This window comes from Quercus lobata, chromosome 2 (genome assembly GCF_001633185.2).
Source record: "Quercus lobata isolate SW786 chromosome 2, ValleyOak3.0 Primary Assembly, whole genome shotgun sequence".
Lineage (NCBI taxonomy): Eukaryota > Viridiplantae > Streptophyta > Magnoliopsida > Fagales > Fagaceae > Quercus > Quercus lobata.
In genome coordinates, this window is record NC_044905.1 from 86338418 (window position 1) to 86361899 (window position 23482).

General features: G+C 34.0%; 1 protein-coding gene and 2 long non-coding RNA genes across 3 annotated transcripts; 2 read left to right on the forward strand and 1 right to left on the reverse strand.

The window, feature by feature from the left end:
* Nucleotides 1–11114: 11114 nt before the first annotated feature.
* Nucleotides 11115–15722, forward strand: LOC115976983 (serine/threonine protein phosphatase 2A 57 kDa regulatory subunit B' kappa isoform-like). The gene is made up of 3 exons (XM_031098588.1): nt 11115–11456; nt 12814–14000; nt 14963–15722. Exons 2-3 carry the CDS (start codon nt 12849–12851, stop codon nt 15317–15319), a joined length of 1509 nt encoding a protein of 502 aa, XP_030954448.1. The 5' UTR covers nt 11115–11456; nt 12814–12848; the 3' UTR covers nt 15320–15722.
* A 2150-nt stretch (nt 15723–17872) lies between these two features.
* Nucleotides 17873–18874, forward strand: LOC115956712. The gene is made up of 2 exons (XR_004084304.1): nt 17873–18171; nt 18647–18874. It is a non-coding gene; the product is annotated as an uncharacterized LOC115956712 (long non-coding RNA).
* Nucleotides 18875–22365: 3491 nt separating this feature from the next.
* Nucleotides 22366–22939, reverse strand: LOC115976985. Its single transcript, XR_004088463.1, has 2 exons — nt 22851–22939; nt 22366–22501 (listed from the first exon to the last, which is right to left on the reverse strand). It is a non-coding gene; the product is annotated as an uncharacterized LOC115976985 (long non-coding RNA).
* Between the last annotated feature and the right edge of the window lie 543 nt (nt 22940–23482).

A 23482-nucleotide genomic window follows, 5' to 3' on the forward strand; every position in this document is an offset into this window, starting at 1 on the left:
ATGAATGTGTAAGTAATAATCATCTATATTAAATAGACAATAAATAACGACATTCAATGCCCGCTTTAAATGTGTGGTAACCGATACAGGCAAACAGTTGACTAACCATTATCCTCTATTGATGATGGTTATGAAAGCACCGAGCATTATTACCCCAATAAAGACATCACAATCAATTCCCAAAAAACATTAGCCTAGAGAGAAGTATAAAACCGTTCCTACACCTACAAAACAAGTTATGCAATCTTAATAGTAAAATACACTTTTTATTCTTAAAAGCCATTTTTATTTCAACCACTGATTTGACCATCAAAGCTCCCATACCAAGGCACACCCCGATTGTCACTATAAGTTTTCTTTTTCTTGCAGATCTTAAAAAACCTTTATAGAACTCTGGATTTGGACGAGTGACCCAACTAATGACTTTTGGCATCATCAGTTAACATGGACATTAGACACCTACAAAAAGATTATGTGAAGGGTATTAGTGTATGTAGTTCCAGTATTTGAGTATCCATTAAATATATACATATTATATTAAAATTGAAACATAATCAAAATTCAAATTGAATCCAAATTAGCTTTTAATTATAATTTAATTTTGTGCCAAGTATCCAATTTAATTTTCTTAATTTTGGTTTCGAGTGACATATTCATAATACTCAACATGAACGCTACTATAACTACCTCACTCACTTGGATATGACCACCTTATCATCACCACCCATAAATGTTTTCGTGTGTAAGCATAGGTTATAACCTAGTTTTTCAGATAAAGAGACTAGCTTATTCTTTTGTATTTTAAATGCGTATATGTATTGTATCATCGTTTTATTCTTTTTATAAAGAATCTGTATTATGGGGGGTCGGTTTGTCTATAAGGCCCATGAAGCTTTGGCCTATAAAGTAACAGTGAGGAAAAGGTTAAGCTCGGCACAAGAAACAATAGTATGAGATTGACTAAGCATGGTAAAGGGAAAAACCCCAAGCCCAATTAAGAGCTTCAGATTTCGACACAATGGTTAGGTTCTAAAAGTTTAGAACAATTGGTAATTCGTGAACATAAACTTTTCTAGATATAGATCATAGAGTTTATACGGTATGTTAGACAATGCTCAAGGTACTGCAAGTCAGAATACAAGAACAAGGAAGCTACAGGTTCAGGAAATTCGAAACTTGCTAAGTTCAACAAATCGAGAAGAAAGCTCAACCAATTGAGACAGATCAGCAAAATTTAATTAAGGCCTAACAGCTCATTAAGCCCATCAAGTGATTAGGGTTTCAGATCTAATTCACATAGTATTTAAAGGAAACCCTAAGACACGTTTTAAAAAGAGAGAGAAGAGTGCATATTGTGCCTCTAATTGTAGATCTAGGGTTTTTGTACCCAAAGCTCTCTCAAATCCTTTACCAACAATACTCTTTGAAGAAACTCAAAATTCGATGTTACAGAAGTTGTTGCCATCACTAGACATCTTAACTGATGATCTAAATATTTGAGTGGAGATCTCAAAGTCAAAAACTGGAGAGTTTGTGTTGCTGATCAAAACCTATGAGTGGAGTTCAGAGTCACAAACTGGAGTGTTTGTGTGCAACAAATTCATAATAGAAGAGTTTGTGGATTTGGAGTTGTGTTTGGTCATGTGAGTAAGTACTACATGAGGTAGCAGTAGATTTAAGATTAAGTCTATAAAAACTTTCATTCTATTAGTGAATTGTTATCTTGTGGATTGTTTAAGTTAAATCTTTCCCAAGTTTTTTACTTTGAAACAAGACTGTTTCATTAGTTTTCCAGGGTCATCATATCGTTGTATTCTTTACTTTTCCGTTATTTGATATGATTAATATTTGTTTAACCTAGATCTGTTTAATTGAACTAAGTAACAACTTGGTTTTAAATTAGGTTAAACAAACTATGTTTACAGGGGTCTAAAATCTAACAATGATTGCCCTTATTGTGGTCTACTGACTAGTTGATGAAGGAATGACCTTGGCATTCCAATGATATACACAAAAGAGCCGAGGATGAACCACTGCACAATGGAATTGTGCTCGATAAACCGAAGAAAATAGCGCTTGAATTCAACAATAGTCACTTCCGCATTAAATAGATGTTCTCACCTAATATGGTTGCATTTATTATTGAATGACTGACCTAAATAGTGTTACACACCCAATAATCCACTCATCTCCCTAAAAGGTGGAGGAGACACCTGATGGAATAAGTATCTACTTATTTCCACCATTGGAATCCACTAAAGTGAGGGTTAACTAGTATAAATAGAGCCCCACTCCAACTAGGGGGAATCGGAAAAAAGAGAGAGAAGAGTTGTCCTAAAGAGAAATTGTATTCACTTGTATTCACATAATTTAATTTGTAAGCATCAGCAGGTAAAACCTAGTATAATATTCAGATTTTTACTACTTTGTCATATCATTTTGAAGTAACCTGATTATCTTTTTTGCCTCTTCCATTGTAAAGCTAGTTTGAAGTAAATTACTAAATTAATTGTGCCAGTCAAATTTAACATTTTGACTGGCACATGTATGATAACTTATGAAAGACCGTTTTCTTGAATCATTACTGTCATGGTTAATGTGAGATCACGGTGTGACTAGTAGTGTGATTCTAGGACACTGGCGGCTCCACATTGATGTCAGGGTGGTCACAAGACCACCCTAATTTGCAAAAAATGTATATATATACTTGCAAAAAAAAAAATATATATATATATTTATTTATTTATTAAACTAACCTATTGTGATCACCCTAAAAAAAATGTTGAACACCCTAACTTGAAAATCACAATAATTTAGGTTCAACAAAAATAAGAGTAATGCTATATCCACAACTTATTTACAATAATCTCACAGCAAATTCTATGTGGTAAGTTGTTACTGATTATAATTTGGACTCAATACTAACATCACTTTTTTACCCACCAATAATAGCTTGTCATATAAGATTTGTTGTAACAATATTGTGGATATAGCATTTCTCCAAAAATAATTCTAGTCCTAATTGAACTTCCCAAACATAATCCTTAACCCCTTAAACAAAAAGGTTTAAATAATAACAATAAAAATTAGCCCAAATAACAACAAAAATAACCCAACAAAAAAAAAAAAAAAAAGACTAGATCAAACAATAACTAGTGAACAAATTATTCAACAAAAAAAACTATTCAAAAACAAAAAATAAAAATCCCCAATCATTCAAATTTGGAACTTGTTCAACCCATTACTAACAAATAATTTATAATTTCATTTTTCCTTCAAAAATGGTACCAAGAGAAATACTATGGTCGTAATTTCCCATTGGAGGTGCTGGCAATTATGTTTTCTTTGGCTTTGTAATCACATCAATTTTTCTCTCCTTAGTGACTTTGCTCATAGTTTTAGCAAATACCATTTCTCTCTCTTTCTCTCTCTCTGTCTCTCTCTGTCTCTCTCTCTCTCTATTATCATTTCAGACTTTCTCTCACTTTATTACTCTAATCTTATCAGTCTTTTTTTTCCTCCTCTTTGTAAATAGAAAGATGTTGTAATACTTCATGTATTTGAGTGTGTGTTATTTATTATTTTTTTTATGTTGTTATATTCAAATGATTTCTTTAGTAAATTTTGTATAATTTAAGTTTCTTAGTGACCACCTTAAAATAAATTCCTAGAGCCGCCACTGTTCTAGGAATATGATTAATATTTACTATGTAGGTTGACTGATCTTTGTATAGGTCATGATGAGGTCTTCATCACTTCTGAAATTTATCAACCTGAGTTGTCTTGCATAGGCTAGTAGTTTTTTTTTTTTTTTTTTTTTTTTTTTTTTTTTTGAGAAACCTGCTTCTTAATCATTAATCAACGGAGGCCAAATCAGCCTAAACAATATACTAAATGTCCGGTGGTTCATCTTCCATCCAGACAGTTAAATTGGGCGAGTTAATTGCCCATCTTGCTAAAGCATGAGTACATTATTTCTTTGGAGATGAACATGAGTAAAACTATGACTAACAAAAGAGGAAACTAAGCATCTAATGTCTTGAATCACATGTCCATGTAAAGCTAGGGATGGATCAGTGCTATTAAGTTCTTTGTAGATGGTATATATCTGAATCACCTTCGATGATAACTTTTGTAAGGCCAATCTCTAGAGCCAACTCGACGGCTTTCCTAGCTGCCATTGCTTCCACTTGGGCCACTGTTGTTGGGAGAGGGACCTACTGTGATAGAGAAGCCATGACCGCTCCTTCAGAGTTTCGGACGACTACTCCTATGCCAGCTCTTCCTTGTTCCGCAAAGATCGCGGCATCATAGTTCACCTTGTAAGCTTTTGACTCCGACGGCTTCCATCTTGTATGATTCCTATGCTGGACTGTCCTTATTGCCAGATGGAGATTCTAGAACTCTGCCTTCCTTTCCTTTGACAATAGAAGTATATGGTTTATAGGACACACAGCTTCCTTAAACCTGACTTGGTTCTTGCGGTTCCAAATGGCCCAACTCGTGAAGGCTAGAAGTTCAGCATCCTTCTTTTCCGTAAAAGCTCTCTGGAAAATTTCTTTGACATTATATCCCTGCAAAACCAAAAGCCAGCTCCATTATGGATCTGAGCTCCAAACCACTTGCAAGTTAGAACAATAGAAAATTGCATGTGCACAATCCTCATCACTCACTTTATAATTTTCACAAAGCACAGACGTAGTGATCTTTCTGTGGAACAAATTTCTCTTTGTTGGTAGAGCTTCCTTACATGCTCGCCACACAAAGTTTTTGATTTTACTAGGCACCTCCATTCCCCATAGATTTCTCCAAAATTCCAAATCATGAGCTGATCTTTGTACTGCAACAGAGTCGTCTTGCAAGAACCTATAACCCGACCGCACTGAGTAATGGCCTGATAAAGTAAAAGGCCAGAAAATTGCATCGGGCTGACTAGTAGAACTCAGAGGGATGCTCATAATGATGTCAACTTCAGCTTTCTCAAAAACATGGTCAATCACTTCAGTCCGCCACCATCTATAGACCGGATCAATCAGCACTTCAACACATGAATTTTCTTGACCAAATAGCACTGGAGTAGTAATTCTGGCCTTATGTTTTGTTGGAAGCCAACTTTCACCCCAGATTTCGATTTGTTTCCCATCACCTACTCTCCACAATGCTCCCTTAGCTATCACATCTTGACCTATAAGAATACTTTTCCATGCATAAGAGGCTAAAGGAGAATCTTTTACCTCTAAGATCGTACCTTTAGGGAAAAATCTTGCTTTGAACACTCTATGGAAAAGAGAATTTTCATCATGGAGGAGTCGCCAGGCCAATTTAGCCAACATAGCCTCATTAAACATTGCGAGGTCCTTAAATCCCATGCCCCTTTGATTTTTATGTTGACACAAATCATCCCACTTCACCCAATGAACTTTTCTTCTATCTCCCCTTTAACCCCACCAAAACTTCCGAATAAGAGTTTCTAATTCATGGCACAAAGTGACCCGGAGTTTAAAACAACTCATGGTATATGTGGGTATAGCTTGAATGATGGATTTTATTAGCACTTACCTTCTGGCTTGTGATAATAATTCTCCTTCCCAACCTTGTAGGTGCTTCCAAACTCTTTGCTTCAAGTGCTCAAAACTTACCCTCTTATTTCTCCCCACCATTGATGGCAACCCAAAATATTCTTCATAATTTTTCAAAGTAGTCACTCCAAGATCATCCATGATTTTGTGTTGCATGTCAATGGGAGTAGACTTACTAAAGAAGAGCGCCGTTTTGTCTCTATTTAATTTTTGCCCCAAAACTCTTTCATTAGAGGATAGAATCTCCAACACTTTTTGACAATCATGTGATGTGGCCCTACAAAACAAGAGGCTATCGTTTGCAAAAAATAAGTGTGTTAGTTTTGGACCATTACGACAAATAGATACCCCTTGAATATTTCCATTGCTGGCTACCTTGTGGATCATTCTATGAAGACCTTCCAAGCACAACAAGAAAAGATAGGGTGATAATGGATCACCTTGATGAATCCCCCTACTCGGTTTTATGTTACCACATGGCTCACCATTAACCAAGAGAGAATAAGCTACCAAAGTGACACATTCCATGATTAAAGCAACCCATCGCTCTTGAAAGCCCATTTGCACCATTACATCTTTTAAAAAAGACCACTCAATGCGATCATAAGTTTTTCTTATGTCTAGTTTGAGTGCCATATAACCAAACTTCCCGGAGTTGTGGTTCTTCATGTAGTGTAAGGTCTCATAAGCTACTAGGATGTTGTCTGTGATGAGGCAACCTTTAATAAAGGCACTTTGGTGTTCGGAGATAATATAGGGTAGCACCTTCTTCAACCTATTAGCAAGCACCTTAGAGAAGATTTTATACAGCACATTACAAAGACTAATTGGTCAAAATTCCGTCACCCTCTCCGGGTTTTTTATTTTGGGGATCAATGTCACAAAAGTATGATTTAAAGGGCTGGGAAGGGAACCTGAATTCAAGAAATTCAAGATAGAACCACTTACATCACCTCTTACCAAATCCCAAAAATTATGATAGAACAATGGAGGCATTCCATCCGGGTCTGGAGCTTTTAAAGGTGCCATTTGCTTCAAAGCATTGTCAATTTCCCATGCTTGGAACTCCCTGGTTAGAATCCCATTCATTTCCTCAGTCTCCACTCTAGGAATGGAGTCCACCTCAGAAGCCATCTTAATTGGATTGGATGAAGTGAAAAGCTGGTTGTAATAGTCCCAAAAAATGTCCGGAATCTGACTTTGTTCAGTACACCAATCATCAGCCTGGTTTCAAATTCCTGCTATGTGGTTTCGTCTCTTCCTTTGGGGGGCTCTACAGTGAAAGAAACGTGTGTTTTGATCTCCGTCTTTTAAATATAAGGTTCGTGACCTTTGTTGCCACATCCTATCCTCTTTTCCCATGAGAACATTTATCTCATTTTGAATTTGCACAAGCCGAATTGACCCCCTAATCTGTAACGCCAACTTCTCTACCCGAGCCAACTCTTTTTTCTTTTTTTTCCAACTCTTTTCTGACATTCCAGAAGCATTTTTGGCTCCAATGGGTAAGCTCCTTACCACAATTTTCTATATTCCTGAGCATACGTCAATTGTCACCTTCCTCATAGCTTGCTTGCCATATGCCTTCCACCGTTTCCCCACACCCTTTCTCAGCCAGCCACATTTCCTCGAATCGAAACGGCTTTTTCTATTGCTGAAACTCTGGACCAGCTTGTTTAATCCATAACAATTTATGATCAAATGTCGTACTGTCTATGTGATGTACTCGAGTACCCATAAAATTTGAAAACCATTCAGCTGTAGCTATTGCCCTGTCTAATCTCTCCCAAATGGAAACTCCAGTGTGGTAATGTTTGCTCCAAGTGAATGGGAAACCTTTGAAACTCAAATCCATAAAACCACACTCGTCTAACACTTCTCTAAAAAGCTGCATCTGAGCCCGAGGTGGTAATCTTCCACCTGACTTCTCTAATTGTTTGGTCACCTCGTTGAAATCCCCGACACATAACCAAGGTAATGAATTCTGCCCATGCAATCGACGTAAGAGATCCCAAGATTCATGTCGCTTGTGTGTTTCAGGCTCGCCGTAGAAGCCAGTAAAACGTCAAGCTAAAACCGAACTCTTGTTAATGATTGCGCCGATGTGGTTCACTGAAGAAGATACTACCTCAACTTCAATGTAAGTGCCGTGGTAATAAAGTTTGGCTAAAAATTGGTGCCAGTGTAACTAAAAAATTCCTCTACATTTATCTTCACCTTAAGTTGTATTTATATTATATCTTTTAAAATTAATTACTAATAATTTATCAATTGAGATTATAGATGCCATTATTTATTCATATATTATGTCATTATATGAGTAATATGAGTTATCAATTTATATATATATAGAATAGAATACTTAATTAAATTTTTTTTTTTTTTGAGAAACAACTTAATTAAATGTTATAGTTACAAATATCATCATCTTTTTTATACTATTATATATATATATATATATATATATAGATCTCAAAGTGAGACTATGGTTTTTGAATAATGTGTGAATGAAATATTTATGACAATTGTATTTCTTATATTCTATGCAAATTAATGGCCGATCTCCTTTGATCCTTTTTTTTTTTTTTTTTTTTTTGGGACTTCTTCATTGCATAGCATTTTAATAAGGGGGGAATGCTTTGGGAGAAGAAAAGGATTTCTAGTCCTGTGATAATTGAAAGCTGCTATGACCCATTGTAATTTTCACATTTCAATGCTTCGTATTCTTTGTGTCTGTTGGATCTCTGGTATATGGTAATCCCATTTTAATTGCTGTAGGGAGAAATGCAAAGTTGCAAAATAGCCATGTAGCTACCAGATCAAGTAGATGCATAAGGCATTATGGACATATGACATACAATATTATAATTTGTGGAGAGTAAAGTGGAATACTAAGGATAGATCACATTATCTTCGTTTATTTTTTATACTTACAAAATTTTAAAATGATTAAAGATCAAAGCAATGTCATCAATCAAATGTTTAAATTTAAGTTTTTGTAGTTAAAATAATGCATAAAAAATGAGTTTATGGATCAAATGGTAAATTATATCCGATTGGCATGAAATTTGATATGCATATTAAGAACATATAAAACATGTAATTCAACTATTAAAATTTTAAAATATGAATTCAATAACAAATTATTGAGTGGTGTAATATTGCTTAGAGTTACATTAGATGTAACTTGAACTCAACCCTATATATATATATATATATAGAGAGAGAGAGAGAGAGAGAGAGAGAGAGAGAGAGAGAGAGAGAGAGAGAGAGAGAGAGAGAGAGAGAGAGAGAGAGAGAGAGCAAAGCTGGAAGTTCAGGTCAAGCATTTTCCTTCAAATTCGAAATGAATTATTGGATTCAAGTCCAATTTTGTCAGGTTTATTGAGGCTCTGTTTGTTTAGACGAAATTTGATTCTTAAAAAATATTTTTCGCATTTACGGGTGTAAAGTTGTGATTTACAACTATATTTTTGTTGGCTTTAATTCTGTGTCAAATTTGATTGTATTTTTTATTCAATCATTTTCTTGTATTTTTTGTGGGATTTAATTTAAAGGTTAAGTGTGAGAGTTTGGTAAAGATCTGTGAAGAAGGTGAATTCGTGACTGGCTCATGAGTGACAACCCACAAAAGGTCACGTGAGAAGCATATGCTGGAATCTAAACAATCTCATGCCAGGCTGGATTTCACGAGTCACTTCGCAACTTAGGCCAAATCGCAAGTGACAGACGAAACTCAATGCTTGGAACTTTTTAAGTGTGCTTTTTCTCATTCCTTTACCAATATTATATAAGCCCACATTACCCACGAAATTGTAAGGAGTTTTTCCAAAGAACTTTTGAGAGAGAAAACCCTAGCTATACACTTGAGAGTTAGCGATTGTAAACCCACAATCATCTACACCATTTCTTTTAAGTTTTCCTTTACTCCTACCTCTCCAATTACACATCCTTCAGGGGTTCTTAGCCCAAACACTTATCTCACTCAATCTGAGTATTGAGAGAAGTTTTGGTGCCCGTGGGAAGTATTGGAAGAAGTTATTGATTGGTGGATGCAATTTGGAGTTAATTACGGAATCCGGATAACTAGTGAAGACATGGCTAGGTGAAGCTCGTTGGTAGCTGGAATTTGGAAGGTTCAAGTATATTGGGTAGATTAGGCTTAGAATGTCTTTTTGATATTCGTGTACTCCAATTTCATTCACTAGTGGATCAATTTTGGCTTGGAGGGTTGCGGAGAGGTTTTTCACCGAGTACTTCGGTTTTATTTTCGACAACACGTCTCGGTATTATCTTGTGTTTGCAGCTCTCTTCCCTTACTCTTTAAGCTTTATTATTGTTGTTGCTTGCTTGTGGTTATGGTTTAAAGAGTAGTTCCAGTTATTGCGTATCATTTAATCTTGTTCCACATTTAGATAAATTAGAGTAAAAGTAATTTAGTTATAAGTTTAAAATTGAAGGTCTAAACAAATTATAGTGTTTTACACTATTTGAACTTTTCGATTGGTGTTTGGGATGATTGAAATTGCTGGTCAATCTAAAAATAATTTACAATTGATTCCAAAATAGAGGAACTTTGGGTGTAAAACATTTTACTCTTTCATTTGCGGTCTTAACATTTTATGCATCACCCAAAACTCATCAGTCCAACCCCCATCCCCACCTCCCACTGATAGCAATCCAACCACCCACCCTTCACTAACATAGTTGGTCATTGCTGCCGGATGCAAGTCATTAGTTACAATTTTTTTCTATACTTCTCATTTTTTATTATATATGTGTTTGAGAAATAAGAAAATGAAAAAGTTAAAAAAAAAAAAAAAAAAAAATCCATCCTAATATATTCAGGAGCATAATCAAATAGTTGAAAATATTTTCCATCCGTCTAAATAAAAGGAACCTTGCCAAATTCCTCGGAGTCTTTTTATTGTTTATTTTTTATTTTTAGAATCAAGTTCCTCGGAATAGAAAGCATCATGGTATTTGCTTTTGAGCTGGGTTCGAGACTATCTCTACTAACCTTATCTTTTTCACCACCTACTTATTCCACAAAAAAAAAAAAACCCCGTAAAAAAAGAAATTGTATCACTCAAAATAAAAAGACAATATTATTAGAAGCCGACAAAATGCAATGATAGCTCAGTAGATTATGAATTACAGCATTGAGAGATTAAGTTGTATCCAGTCAATTTGCATGACATTCAGGCCTCAGGAACCAGGATAGTACTTGCAAGACATTAATTTCAATTTCACTGTTACGTTGCTTTATGTACCCCCACAATAAAAGCAACTTTCTTTTGGTGCAATGATAAAAGGCAAAAATTAAAAATTAAAATTAAAATTGAGCTTTGAACTTGTAGAAGTGTGAATACAGATCTAAAAAATGGCCACTATAGCCCAACCAAACAACCTCTGATATTTGTCCTAGGATACTTGGGCCTAAAACACATAACACATGGACCCAGACTCTGTAATTTAATTTTAAAATTTGATATTAATATATTTATTTATTTATTTTTAAATATTATAGTATTATTTGTACTATATGTTTTTCTTTACCTTCTGATGCAGGTGATGAGCCCGGTAGCTACTGCAATTCTCAGAAAATGCCACACCGCTTATTCTCTTCAATCGAGGTGAAGCTCTCCTTGATCTTCCATAGAGCTCCAACATAACCAACTATCACTACCCAATAATTCAGATCAGTGAGAAACACCCTTCTCACTTCACAACCATACACTCTCTCTCTCTCTCTCTCTCTCTGCCCAATGCTTCATTTTAAAGCTGGAAACTTTTCTGTCACTCAAACGTGAAATTATGAATCACTTTCTCTCTCCCCTTTGCTAAAGATCCCATCTTTCTCAGTTCAAAAAACAGGTTGTTACTCTCTCTCTCTCTCTCTCTCTCTCTCTCTCTGAATATGTTGCTTTTTATGTTTTTGTTAAATTTAGTATAACTGCATAGAATTTCACATTCATTGTTGGGAATGGAATTTTAGTACTTGCATAGAGAAGATGGTAGTTGGGTTTGTTAAAGTTTGTTGTTTATGGTAATTAATAATGGTGATCTGGGTCTCTGACCCCTGGTCTTTTGTGATTTGGTGGTGTAGATTTTTGTGGTGATTCCCTTTCCTGTTTTAGCATTAGTCCCAGATCTGGGTCTAAATCTACCAAATTCGCTAATATAGGCCAAATTTTAGCTTTGTATTACTAATGTTCTTATTTGTTGTTAATAGCTTAGTACAGAAAATGTTTACTGTCTATAAGAGGTGTGTGTTTTCTCTTTCTAGCTTCTTTTTTTCCCTGGTCAAGCTCGCGGTCTTATTTTCTATACTCTGTAGTAGCTGACCTAAACTTTTGGGGACTAGGTCTTTGTTGTTACTATTACTTTTCTTATTATTATTTGTAGTGTTTATGTAGTAAATTAATTGCCATAAATTTGATCTGGGTTATTGAATCTCCTGGACAATGCTGGTAGCAACTTGGGCTTGGGTAATATTAATGTTAAAAATTTGATTATTTATTTCAGTTACTTGTTCTAGCCTTTGGCTACTTTGATTTAAACTAAGATGTGGTCATGCTGATGTGTTCATATCATAAGCTATTATCACTAAGCTATGATATTGATCAAATCAGTAAAACTTGAGCTGAACGCAACCAGAAATTTCAATGCGTCTTCTGGTAGATTTGCACCCCAAAGAGTAATTGTATAGAATTGCAAAATTTTCTTGACAACTTTTCCCAAATGCCAATGGAGCATTGATGTTGTATTCTTCATCCTCTCTTTATATTTGCTTGTTGCCATTTCCATTTGTGTGGTTTTACTTGAATTTCATCATCATTTAGCTGTGTGTGGCCTCATCAATCTAATGCAGCTATGGTATTAGATTTCCCTTGTTATATGGGATTTTGCTTGTCTCCTTTTGCATTAGTTTTATCCACTGATATTTGCAGAAACTGTCCTCATATGTGTTCTGTTTCCCATTTAGTTGTCTCGCCTTTCAAGATTTTTATAGTTAAAAGTAAGGGGTGCAACAGCATGAATCTTTTTGCTGGACACTGAATTATTTCATTTGGATTATTTATGTGCTGAAAATATAAATTACAGCTGTTGCAAGGAGCATATGGTTTTCCCAGAAGTGAAGCTTTAAAATCCTATACAAATATTTGCTTGCATTAGTTTCTCTTTGTACTCCAAAAAAATGTTTTTGATTTGTTTTCTTTATTTGATTCAGGTTGTCTGTCTGTTAGATATTGCATCACTGCCACCATGATCAAGCAATTTCTGAGCAAACTCCCTCGGAAATTGCCAAAAGCTGACCAAGTAGATTCTTTAGGGGGTGATTCTGGCAACATTAATGCCAATTTCAGCAATGGATTCCAATGTACAAATGTTGGTAGTGCTCTTTCAAGCAAATTGAATGTTGTGAAACGGGTGTCTTCAGCAGTTTTCCCCACAAGCATTGCAGCTGGAGTCGAGCCAGTGGAAGCACATCTATCCTTCAAAGATGTTTCAAATTCACAGAAGCCGAACCTGTTTGTCAGTAAGTTGAACCTCTGCTGCGAGGTTCATGATTATAGTGATTCAGAAAAGCAAGATATTAAACGTCAAACCTTGATAGAGCTTGTTGATTTTGTTTCTTCTGGATCCGCAAAGTTCACTGAACCTGCGATTGCTGCAGTGTGTAAAATGTGTTCAGTTAACCTGTTCAGGGTTTTCCCTCCTAAATACCGTTCTAATTGTGGTGGTGGTGAAACAGAAGATGAAGAGCCAATATTTGATCCCGCTTGGTCATATTTGCAAATTGTGTATGACCTACTCCTTCGGTTCATCAGTTACAGCTCTCTTGATGCAAAGGTGGCAAAAAAGTATATAGATCATTCTTTTATTGTGAGATTACTTGACCTCTTTGATTCTGAGGACCCAAGGGAAAGAGACTGTTTGAAAACAATTCTGCATAGAATATATGGGAAATTCATGGTACACAGGCCTTTTATTCGAAAGGCTGTTAGCAATATCATCTATCGATTTGTTTTCGAGACCGAGAGACATAATGGAATAGCTGAGCTGTTGGAGATTTTTGGGAGTGTAATTAGTGGGTTTGCATTGCCTTTGAAGGAGGAACACAAGATGTTCTTATGGAGGGCTCTGATTCCTCTACATAAACCAAAATCAGTAGGTATTTATCATCAACAATTAACCTATTGTGTTGTACAGTTTATAGATAAGGATCCAAAGTTGGCCGGCACTGTCATTAAGGGACTTTTAAAGTACTGGCCAATTACAAATAGCCAGAAGGAATTGATGTTTATAAGTGAGTTGGAAGAGGTTTTGGAAATGACTAGTATGGTTGAGTTCCAAAAGATCATGGTGCCACTGTTTCGGCGTATAGGTTGCTGCCTCAACAGCTCTCATTACCAGGTATTTTCTGTTATATTGCTGTTCTTAACTAACAGCATGCTTGTTGCATAACGAGTTTATTTTGATGTCTTGCATTTAGGGAAATATGCCTTTTGATATAGTATCCCATGCGACATTTCTTTGGTTTCATCACTTTTGTTCTCTTGTTTTCAGCAAAGCAGCCTTCAACTTGTTGCGGGAGGCTCAACAAGATCTCTATTTTAATTTAGTTTTATTTAAATTTGGAGTCAATGGTATTTTTATTGCTCAATTGTATTTTTGTTTAGGTCCTAGTAGTTAATTAGGTTATTAGTATTTTGTTTTATTAGTCAATTTTTTTTTTTTTTTTTGGTAATTCAATAATTGGGATTTTTTTTGGATAAGTTAATTCAATAATTGAGATTTCCCAAGTCATTGTGAATTGGGTTTCCTAAATCAATTAGAATTAGGGTTTTCCTTTGTCAATTAGAATTAGGGTCTAGTCCTAGTAAATCTATATAAGCACACTAATGTACTATCCTATGGGGACAGACTCTTTTGATGATGAATAAAGTCTCTCTTGAAATTCTCTCAATGGTCTGATGCTAACTTAGGCAAACCGTAGGTGCTAACTCCTAGAGGTTCTCTTTTGCTTGGTACTAAATCCAAAAAGGCCTGAGCCTGTCTCCTAGGTTACTTATCATTTATTTTTTCCATCTCTTAATTTTCATGCTGCATTGTTTTGGTTTGTCCTGTATCACAACTAGTGTCTTTTCTGGTGGTGTAGAAAATTATATCATGGCTTATATATAGATGGTGATAACAAAGAATAAGTGCATCGTGTAAATACTAACATTTCACTTGCCATTATCATTATGGACACAGCAACCTCTGTTCTACTCAATGGGTATTATTTTAAGAAATTGTTCATTAGAAAGTGGGAAGTCTTTGTATCTAAAAAACAATATGAAGGCTATTTTTCTTCTTTCTTTGATAATTTTCAGGTGGCTGAACGAGCCCACTTGCTATGGAACAACGAGCACGTCCTTAATCTTATCTCACATAACAGGCAGGTGATTCTGCCTCTTGTCTTCTCAGCTCTAGAGCGAAACGCTCAAAATCACTGGAATCAAGCTGTGCTCAACCTAACCCTAAACCTGAGGAGGATGTTCTGTGAGATGGATGAAGAGCTGGTAGTTGCATGCCAACGTAAGTTGGAGGAGGAAGATTCAAGGTTACGTGTGGCAGCTGAGAAGCGGAGATTGACATGGGAACGCCTGGAAACTGCCGCTGGTCTCCAACCTTTAGCTGGTAATATTTTAGGTTCAGTAAAACCTGCCACATGCTCTGTTGCTTGCTAATGCTTGGATAACAGTATTTGGGAAACATATCAGAAACATTATCGTGGCAGCTTTTACTATAGTTCTGGATGTAGGTTCTTGAATATCACCTAGTTTGGAATGTCAATAGGGTTTCTATCTGCACTAAGATGCTTTGTTGAAATTGTGTGGAGTGGTTATGCTGCTGCCTTGAAGGTTGTTTCGCGCACAAGAGGTCGGGGTTGGCGGGATTGCTTGCAATTGTGTGTATTGACCTCTCTGGTATCCTTGCACATGAGCTGTTTGTTTTTCCCTGTATTATTATATATATTCTATCATATACCCTAAGAATTTACTAATCGTGCTTTCTTTCTTTCCAAACTTATAGCAAGAATATTTTCAAGCCATCTGCTTTGATATGCCAAAGATGTATATATTAATCCCATCTCTCTCTCTCTCTCTCAAAAGTCATGGAATTTGCATGTTTTTAAGTGTAAAGGCCCAATTAGCATGGAATTCAAGTTCTACTAAATAGCAAGATGTTTTTTAAATAAATAATAATAAATAAGAAAATCAACAAGGAAAGTGGAAATATTGGTGTGCTCATGTTGGCATGGAAGTCAAATCTACCCACCCAATGGTTTGCTTGCTTGGATTGGCCATTGATATGACTTTTGGGGCAATTATTTTAGATATATATATATATATATATATATATATGTATGTGATGTAAATACTAGTATAAAGTTTAGGTTTATGGTGGTCTCTGCTGCCGACTCTACTTTCTGCTATTTTATGCTGGAAACTATTTGTCTCTTTGTTTTGCTTTTTGTGCAAAGAAACTAGAAAGGTATTTCTTCTTTACGAAGCAATCTCGGAAGATATTTCCTGTCCAGAAGATGCCACACTTTCATGTCAAATAATCCACATTATTTTCACCACAAAAATGGTAAACAAAAGTTGCACTGGGATTCTAGAGTGAAGGTTTTGTATACTTCTTGCATGTGTCGTTGTCTGGTTATTATTTTTGTCAACTAGTACTTGGAATTTTTTATTTTTCTGATACATTTATAAATCAGTATTAGTTTTGCATGTTCTAACCTTAACTAAAAAGCAGTTGCAATGTCTCCTTAAGCTTCACAATTAAGCAATGTAATTGATCTTTGACTTCATCAAATATAACTAAAAGTCTATTTTTCTTTAAAATGTATCTAAAAAAAGCATCAAGACACGGGTTCAAGATCGAGAATCAATTTATCAAAAAAAAATAAGTTGCCTATAAATCATTTTTTTTTTTTTTTCTAAATATGATAAAAGTGTAAGTTTGTGTATGGTAGTTGCAATTTTTTTTTATTTCCTAAAATTTGAATCCTCAGTTTGTTTTATGGAAATCTTAACCATAAAGAATAAATTTTTTACTTCAAATAAAATTAAGATAGATTGTTCAATTTTTACGTTTGTAGAAGAAATTGCATCTGTTTAATATAGTGAAAGTAAAGGCAATAGTAACAGTAACAGGAGCCGTGATAGACTTGACTTGCAGCTCAATTAGACTATTTGGGAGATGGTGGGTCCCACAAAAGTGACATGGTCCCACCTGATAAGATCTACAATGTTCTTGTGTCATTCATTTACTTGACCAAATGATGATAGTGATAGCTGCATGACCCAACCTTTTCTTTTTTTTTGGTTCAAAATTTATACGACATATAAAACATCACTACTTAAACTTAAAGTAAGAGAGAAAAAGTAGTTGATATATATGAAGCGAATTATAATATGCCAAGTAAGATATTTGTGGCAAAAATTGTGAAGTTTTATGTGCATTACTCCTTTTGTTTACCCACCAAACCCAAAAACCACTGTGTTAATTAACTACTACAACACTAAAACAACTTGAGCCGCATGATAACAATCCAAAAAGTGACCCCCCCCCCCCCAAAAAAAAAAAAAAAAAAAAAAACCAACTTACTAAACGGTCAATAAACAAATCAGACTCCCTCCATAATTTTCTCCCCATTTTGGGGAGAAAATTTTCGGGTAAGTTTGGAAAGAAAACACTCGGTCTCATCCTTTTTTTTTCTCTCTCCCCTTCTCAATTAAACACACTTCAAAAAGTTTTCTTTCTTCATTTTTTTTTTTTCATTCTTCCTAAAATTTACTCTACCAAACACTCCCTTTACAAAAAAAAAAAAAAAAAGATTTGGTGCTCACAGAATTGGACCTATTCTAAGGACAAGTGTCAACAACATGATTAAATGTTTGTTTATCAACACTCGCTGATAAGCCTCCATTTTCATGGTACTTAAAAATGTTAAGAAAGGTGATTGGATAGAAAATTCTCTCATTTGATTAAATATACATTTTCTATAAAAGCAAGTCTACAACTTTCAAAGCATTCAAAAAAAAAAATGTAGATTTAATGATAAAGACTAGAGTGCCAAAACAAGTTCAATTTTCTAATACTTTAATATTTTATCAAAAGAGAACAAATTCAAATCTGTGACTTTTATATGATCCTATCCAATTTTGAGATTCACCAAATGTCCCTTAAAAAAATCTCGTACATTGCGTGTTTAAGTAGTATGACCATCTGATCTCATACAAGATAAACTCGGTGGAGGTCCATCTCCACAAAATGTTTAAATAATAATGAAGATCCTGTGTCCATTTTTTACGCTTCTTACCTTCCCCATTTGTGTGTTTATATATCCACTCCAGGTCCTAGCATAGATAGATGTGAGCCTTTCTTGTACCATTTTTCCTTGTTTGGGAGAGAAAAACAGAGATCAAGAAGAAGAAGAAGAGAGAATGGATGCACCAACATACCAAGAGATGTCATATTTTGAACATATCCAGAAACGCCACGAGGAAAAAGGATGTCTTTTTGCGTGGTTCGTATTTAATTACCTATCATATGTTCTTGTTCTTTATATGGTTATTATTGTTGATCTAGGCCACCTCATTTTTTATAGTTTTATGTTTTTGGTTTCTTTGCTAAGTGTGTTTTCATGCAATTAAGAGCTCGTTAGGTACAGTTGTTTAAACAATAATATAGTTTTCGTTGTTTAAACATCACAACACGTATTTCTACAACACTTTTTTACTCACACATATTTTTACAACACTTAAATAACGTTACTAAAAATTCCTTACCAAACAAACCCTAAGTTATTTACCAAGAAAAAAAAGGTTATTCATGCAATTAAGTAGAGACGTAAGGAGATCGAATATATTTTGTGATAGAGTCAATGGCAAAAAATAAAAGACATTTGTGTGTCCAATCTAAATCTGTCTCCTTATTTTCTTGTTGCACAGTTTATCTAATTGCTTTTGCATTTTATGCCAATTGTTCTTTTTTGAGTGCAGTTTGTTCGCGATGTGTTGCTGTTTCTGCTGCTTCGAGACATGCGAATGTTGCCTTGATATTCTCTGCTGTTCCTGTCCTTGAGTAAACAGATTATCATCATTAGAAATGGGGTTTGGGAAGAATATTGGGAAAGAAAAAAAAGAGCAAGTTGTATAACTTATTTCACAATTGAAAAGTTGTGATTGATGAATACGAAAAAATAATAGTGGTTGGTGACCTTGTATTTTCACCAATCACAAAAAAAGGGGGTGAAATATTTATGTTGTGTTCCTTATTTCTAAATGGGGGTATCACTTCCTGAAATAATTTTCTTTCATTTTGCTTTTCTAAAGACATATGGCTTATGCAAGTTAAATAGAATCTATATCTGAGATATACAATCGTAGGTTTGGTTAATTTGCTCAATCATGACATCTGCCTTTCTGTGAAATTACCAGCACTATAATTAGTTTGTCAGTTTTACAAATAATTTCTTTCTTTTTTCTTTTTCTTTGTTTTTTGAGAAACTACAAATAATTTCTAGTTGCTAAATTTTGTACCATTCCAATGATACATACTCCTATATTTTGATAATCCAATCCAACGATATTAATTAATTGATGAAGAAATTGGCTACGACTTTTGTGGTTTGACTTATTTAATTAATTTGGGGAGATGGCCATCCGTTTAAAACTTTTAATAGATCCCATAAAAAATAAAAAAAAATAAAAAATAAAAAAAAACTTCAAATAGAGAAGTGTGGCGGTGCTGCGGTGGTAGGTATTAAAGTTGTCGTGTGATTATAAGTGATTGAATGAAAAGCGAAAGCATAAAAGATAGAGTAAACACAGTGGTTTATGTAGTTCTACCAAACAACCTACGTCTATAATGAAAAGCCCTTGATGACTACATATATATTTTCTATTAAACTCTTATTTTACAATTAACTAAATGTAGAGTTTATATAGTAGTGACTAGTGAGAACTTGACTAACCTAAGATTAAGTTGCTTGTTTTATAAGTACATGAGTATATAATTAATTTGGCCACTTGGACTATAATGTTTCTAACAGTAGGTATGGAATTATGGATTGCAAACTTTCTCTGCCCTTTACAATAGGAGGAGCGGTGTTGTAGTTCATTAGTCAATGGTTGTGCTATGAGTCAAGACTAACATCATAAATTAATCAAGTTACTTATGAACTGATCTAAGAAAAACTTATATATGTTCTTTTATTTAATTAACGAACCAAACTCAAAATTAAATTTAAACTTCTTGATCGCTAAATGAGTTAATTTCAAACATAATAATGCAGTTATGAATAAACTCGCTAGAATGAGACACAATTTAAAAGTATATAATAATATATGTTTATATGTATACACGCAAAAATATAAAAACAATTTTATAGATAAAAATTATATATAATTTTAAACAATTAATACAGTGTTTGTGAATCAAAATTTTGTAATTTAATAAATAAAAATCATTTTATTTAATTACTAAAAAAATATTTGTAATGTTTATCATATATGAGAAAAGAATAAGTTAATACTGTTAATTACGTAATTCATGAATTATCTCAAAGTTGTTCAACTTCAACTGGAAAATAAATCAAACTTGGTGATGAGCTCAAGTTCAACCTATACTCAAAATAAAATTAAATAAAAAAATCTTAAACTTTTAAATATTCACCTCAACTTGACTCATTTATGGCTCTAATTCAACCTACAAAAGCTTAAAAGTGAAAAAGAAAAAAGTTTTGAAAAAAAAAAAAAAATTTATTAGGAGAAAATTAGAGTATTCCATTTGGAATAAGTTTGTGACTCGCCCTTATATATAAAGCCTTCATTTAAATAATATCTCTCTCACTCTTCCATGTAATTAGCAAAAGAAGTGTAACTTAGTGAAGTAGTTCTTGTAAAAGTGTAAAATAATTGGTAATCAAAACAAAGTTGGTGGTAAATGGATAGGTGGATATACAGTAAATTTATCTCATCATATCATACGTGGGGTTTACGTGTGTGCGATGAGTGATCCGGATAAAGACTAGGCAATAGGCATAAAAAGACAACAGATGGACAATAATGCATGAAAACATGCAGATAACTTATGATTTAAAATTTTGTCTGGTTGGGGGTCCAGTCTTTAAGAATTTATATATATATTTTTTTTTATAAAAAACCATATTAGTCCTCTCATTTGTCGTTAACCTTCCTTACAATAATGTGGATTTAAGTGTACCTCACGTTATAGAATGTAAGAAAAAATTTGAGTAATTTTAAAGAAAATAAGAGAGGTTGAAGTGTACCCCACTTTATCTTAAAAGAAAAAGGGTACAATTTTACCATGGGAACAATGATTCTCTGCAGAGTCCCTAAATCATAGCCATGATTTGATACATTTAAACCATTTTATTTTATATATATATATATATATATATTGATAATTATAATGGGGATAAAAGATTTAAATCTTGGATGTCTTTAAAACACCAGAAAGTGTCAATCAATTGAACTACAAGACTTTTAACCATTTTGATATCTATTTAAATTATTAATAATCTTATAAGTTTTCAAATATTCAATAATGGCGTTACTTTAAAAACTTTAGAATGTTTTAATTCAATCATCGACGCCTCATCCTTTCATTAGGCTAGGAACATGAGGTAGTAACTAGTAAGGATTAGATTAGTTAAGCTTCAAGATTTGTTAATTTATTTTTAGTTAGATCACAAATTGAGCTTGAACTCATCACCAAACTATATACATGTTCAAGTTTAACCATTTTCTTATTGAACATGCTCAAACTTGTTCACAGACTACTTTTTTTTTTTTTTAAATGTTCATAAATTACTTGATTAACTTATTCTTTTCCCGCATATATTAAACGTCACAACTAAAATATATTACCCATTCACAAATCTATGCAAATAATTAAAAACTAAACTATAATTCAAATAATCTATGCAAATAATTGATAACTAATTATAATTGAAGTGATATTATTTGATATGATTTGATAGAATGATTTTCATTTATTAACTGGTAAAAATTAGATTTACAAATCTTGTATCATTAAAATTATATATAATTTTTACCTCAAAATGGACTATTTATATTATCATTATATTAAAAATAATAATTTCATATCTAATAAACTTATAAAATTTCATTTCAAGCAAAATAAGGCAATAAAAAATAAAACGTCCACTCCATCGGAGACCTTACCCACTAAAACCCATGAGAGGAGAAAAAATATCTCCTATTCCTACTTTATGAAGCGGGCTTTTAAGATAATCACTGCACGAAAAGAGGGAGGAGATGATCTCGAGTCCCTTGAATGAACCAAACGAGGCCCAATAGACTAAGTTATGAACTGGTAGTGGACCACTGGAAGACTATGTAGGTTAGGCCCGTGCATTTTCCTAATGAGAAGGAAATCCTACCACCACGGGAAAAGCTATGAAGCCTTACCACCAAACTGTCTCTCATAATCAATTTGGACAGTGGCAAATTTTCACCAAAATGATGATGCCACATTGCCACTCAACTGTGGCTCATGAGTCCCCACCTGATATAATTATGACCTGCATATATTGCTCTATTTTCTTCATTTAGATCAAGAGTATAGATGTCATAAACGTCTAATTGATAATAGAACGTGGACCCGATCGACAAACTCCATATAATGTTGAGAAATGAGAAGCTAACTTGAGGTTTCCTCCTTTGTCTATTTGTTTTTTTTTTTTTTTTTGAGAAGCATCCTTTGTCCATTTGTTAACTATACCATTTATCCTTACCTACATAAAATCTTCAGCACTCCCTCCCTCTTACAAATACTTGTTATCCTTTCTTGAACTACGTTTTGTGCACCTGCAAAAAAATACTTACTAAGAAAAAGAAGAAGAAGAAGAAACAATGTATGCACCGCCGGGTTTTCAAACGGTACCATACGTTGATCATATCCAAAGACGCCATCAGGAGAAAGGCTTCCTTTATGCTTGGTTCGTATAAAATATCAAATTCTTGTTTTTTTTTTTTTTTTTTTTTTTTTTTGTTGTTGCTACTTGCTTGTAATTTATGTTTCACTTTAATCAAGTTATATCACAGCACCAACAAGAAGAAATAAATTTTGATGACATAAGAGCTGTCTACTCACTAGAACACAGATTATTCCATCTTTTTTTTTTTAATGTGCTAGAATGTTTTTAAAACCACATACCCAATTACAAATTTCTCTCTTGGATATGCAGTTTGTTCGCGTTGTGCTGCTGTTTCTGCTGCTTTGAGACTTGTGAGTGTTGCTTAGAGATTCTTTGTTGTTGCTGCCCTCAAAACAACTGAGATGTTGTGGAGGCACAGAGGGTTGATGAGATACCATCAACCTCCGTAACATATATATATATATATATACACACACTATGTAAATACTCGATTCCTCTGGTTCCCTATCATATTTTGGCAAACTAATGGAAAATATCTCAAATCTAAATTTCAGTTTATGAAATTTATTCTATTTGAGAGCAGTGTCCAATCTAATTGCCCTCTTAATCTACCCCTGCTGTAAAATTTCATGAAGTTGTATAAAGACACCAGAAATCAATATATAGAGCTTGATGGGTTATGGAAGTAGTGTGCCAGTGCCACTCATCTGGTTTGCAATTACTAAGTTCGAATTCTTTCATTTGCACGCCTATCAGGGTGGAGTGAGGATAATGGATAAAAAGTGAAAGCAAATGAACGCTATAAGCTTTCGATTTTTCAAATTTATTCTGTTTCATTGTTTTTCAATTTTACTGTTCTTGTCATAAAAAGGGGGGGAAGGGAAAGCACCATGCTACCTAGATATCAGGA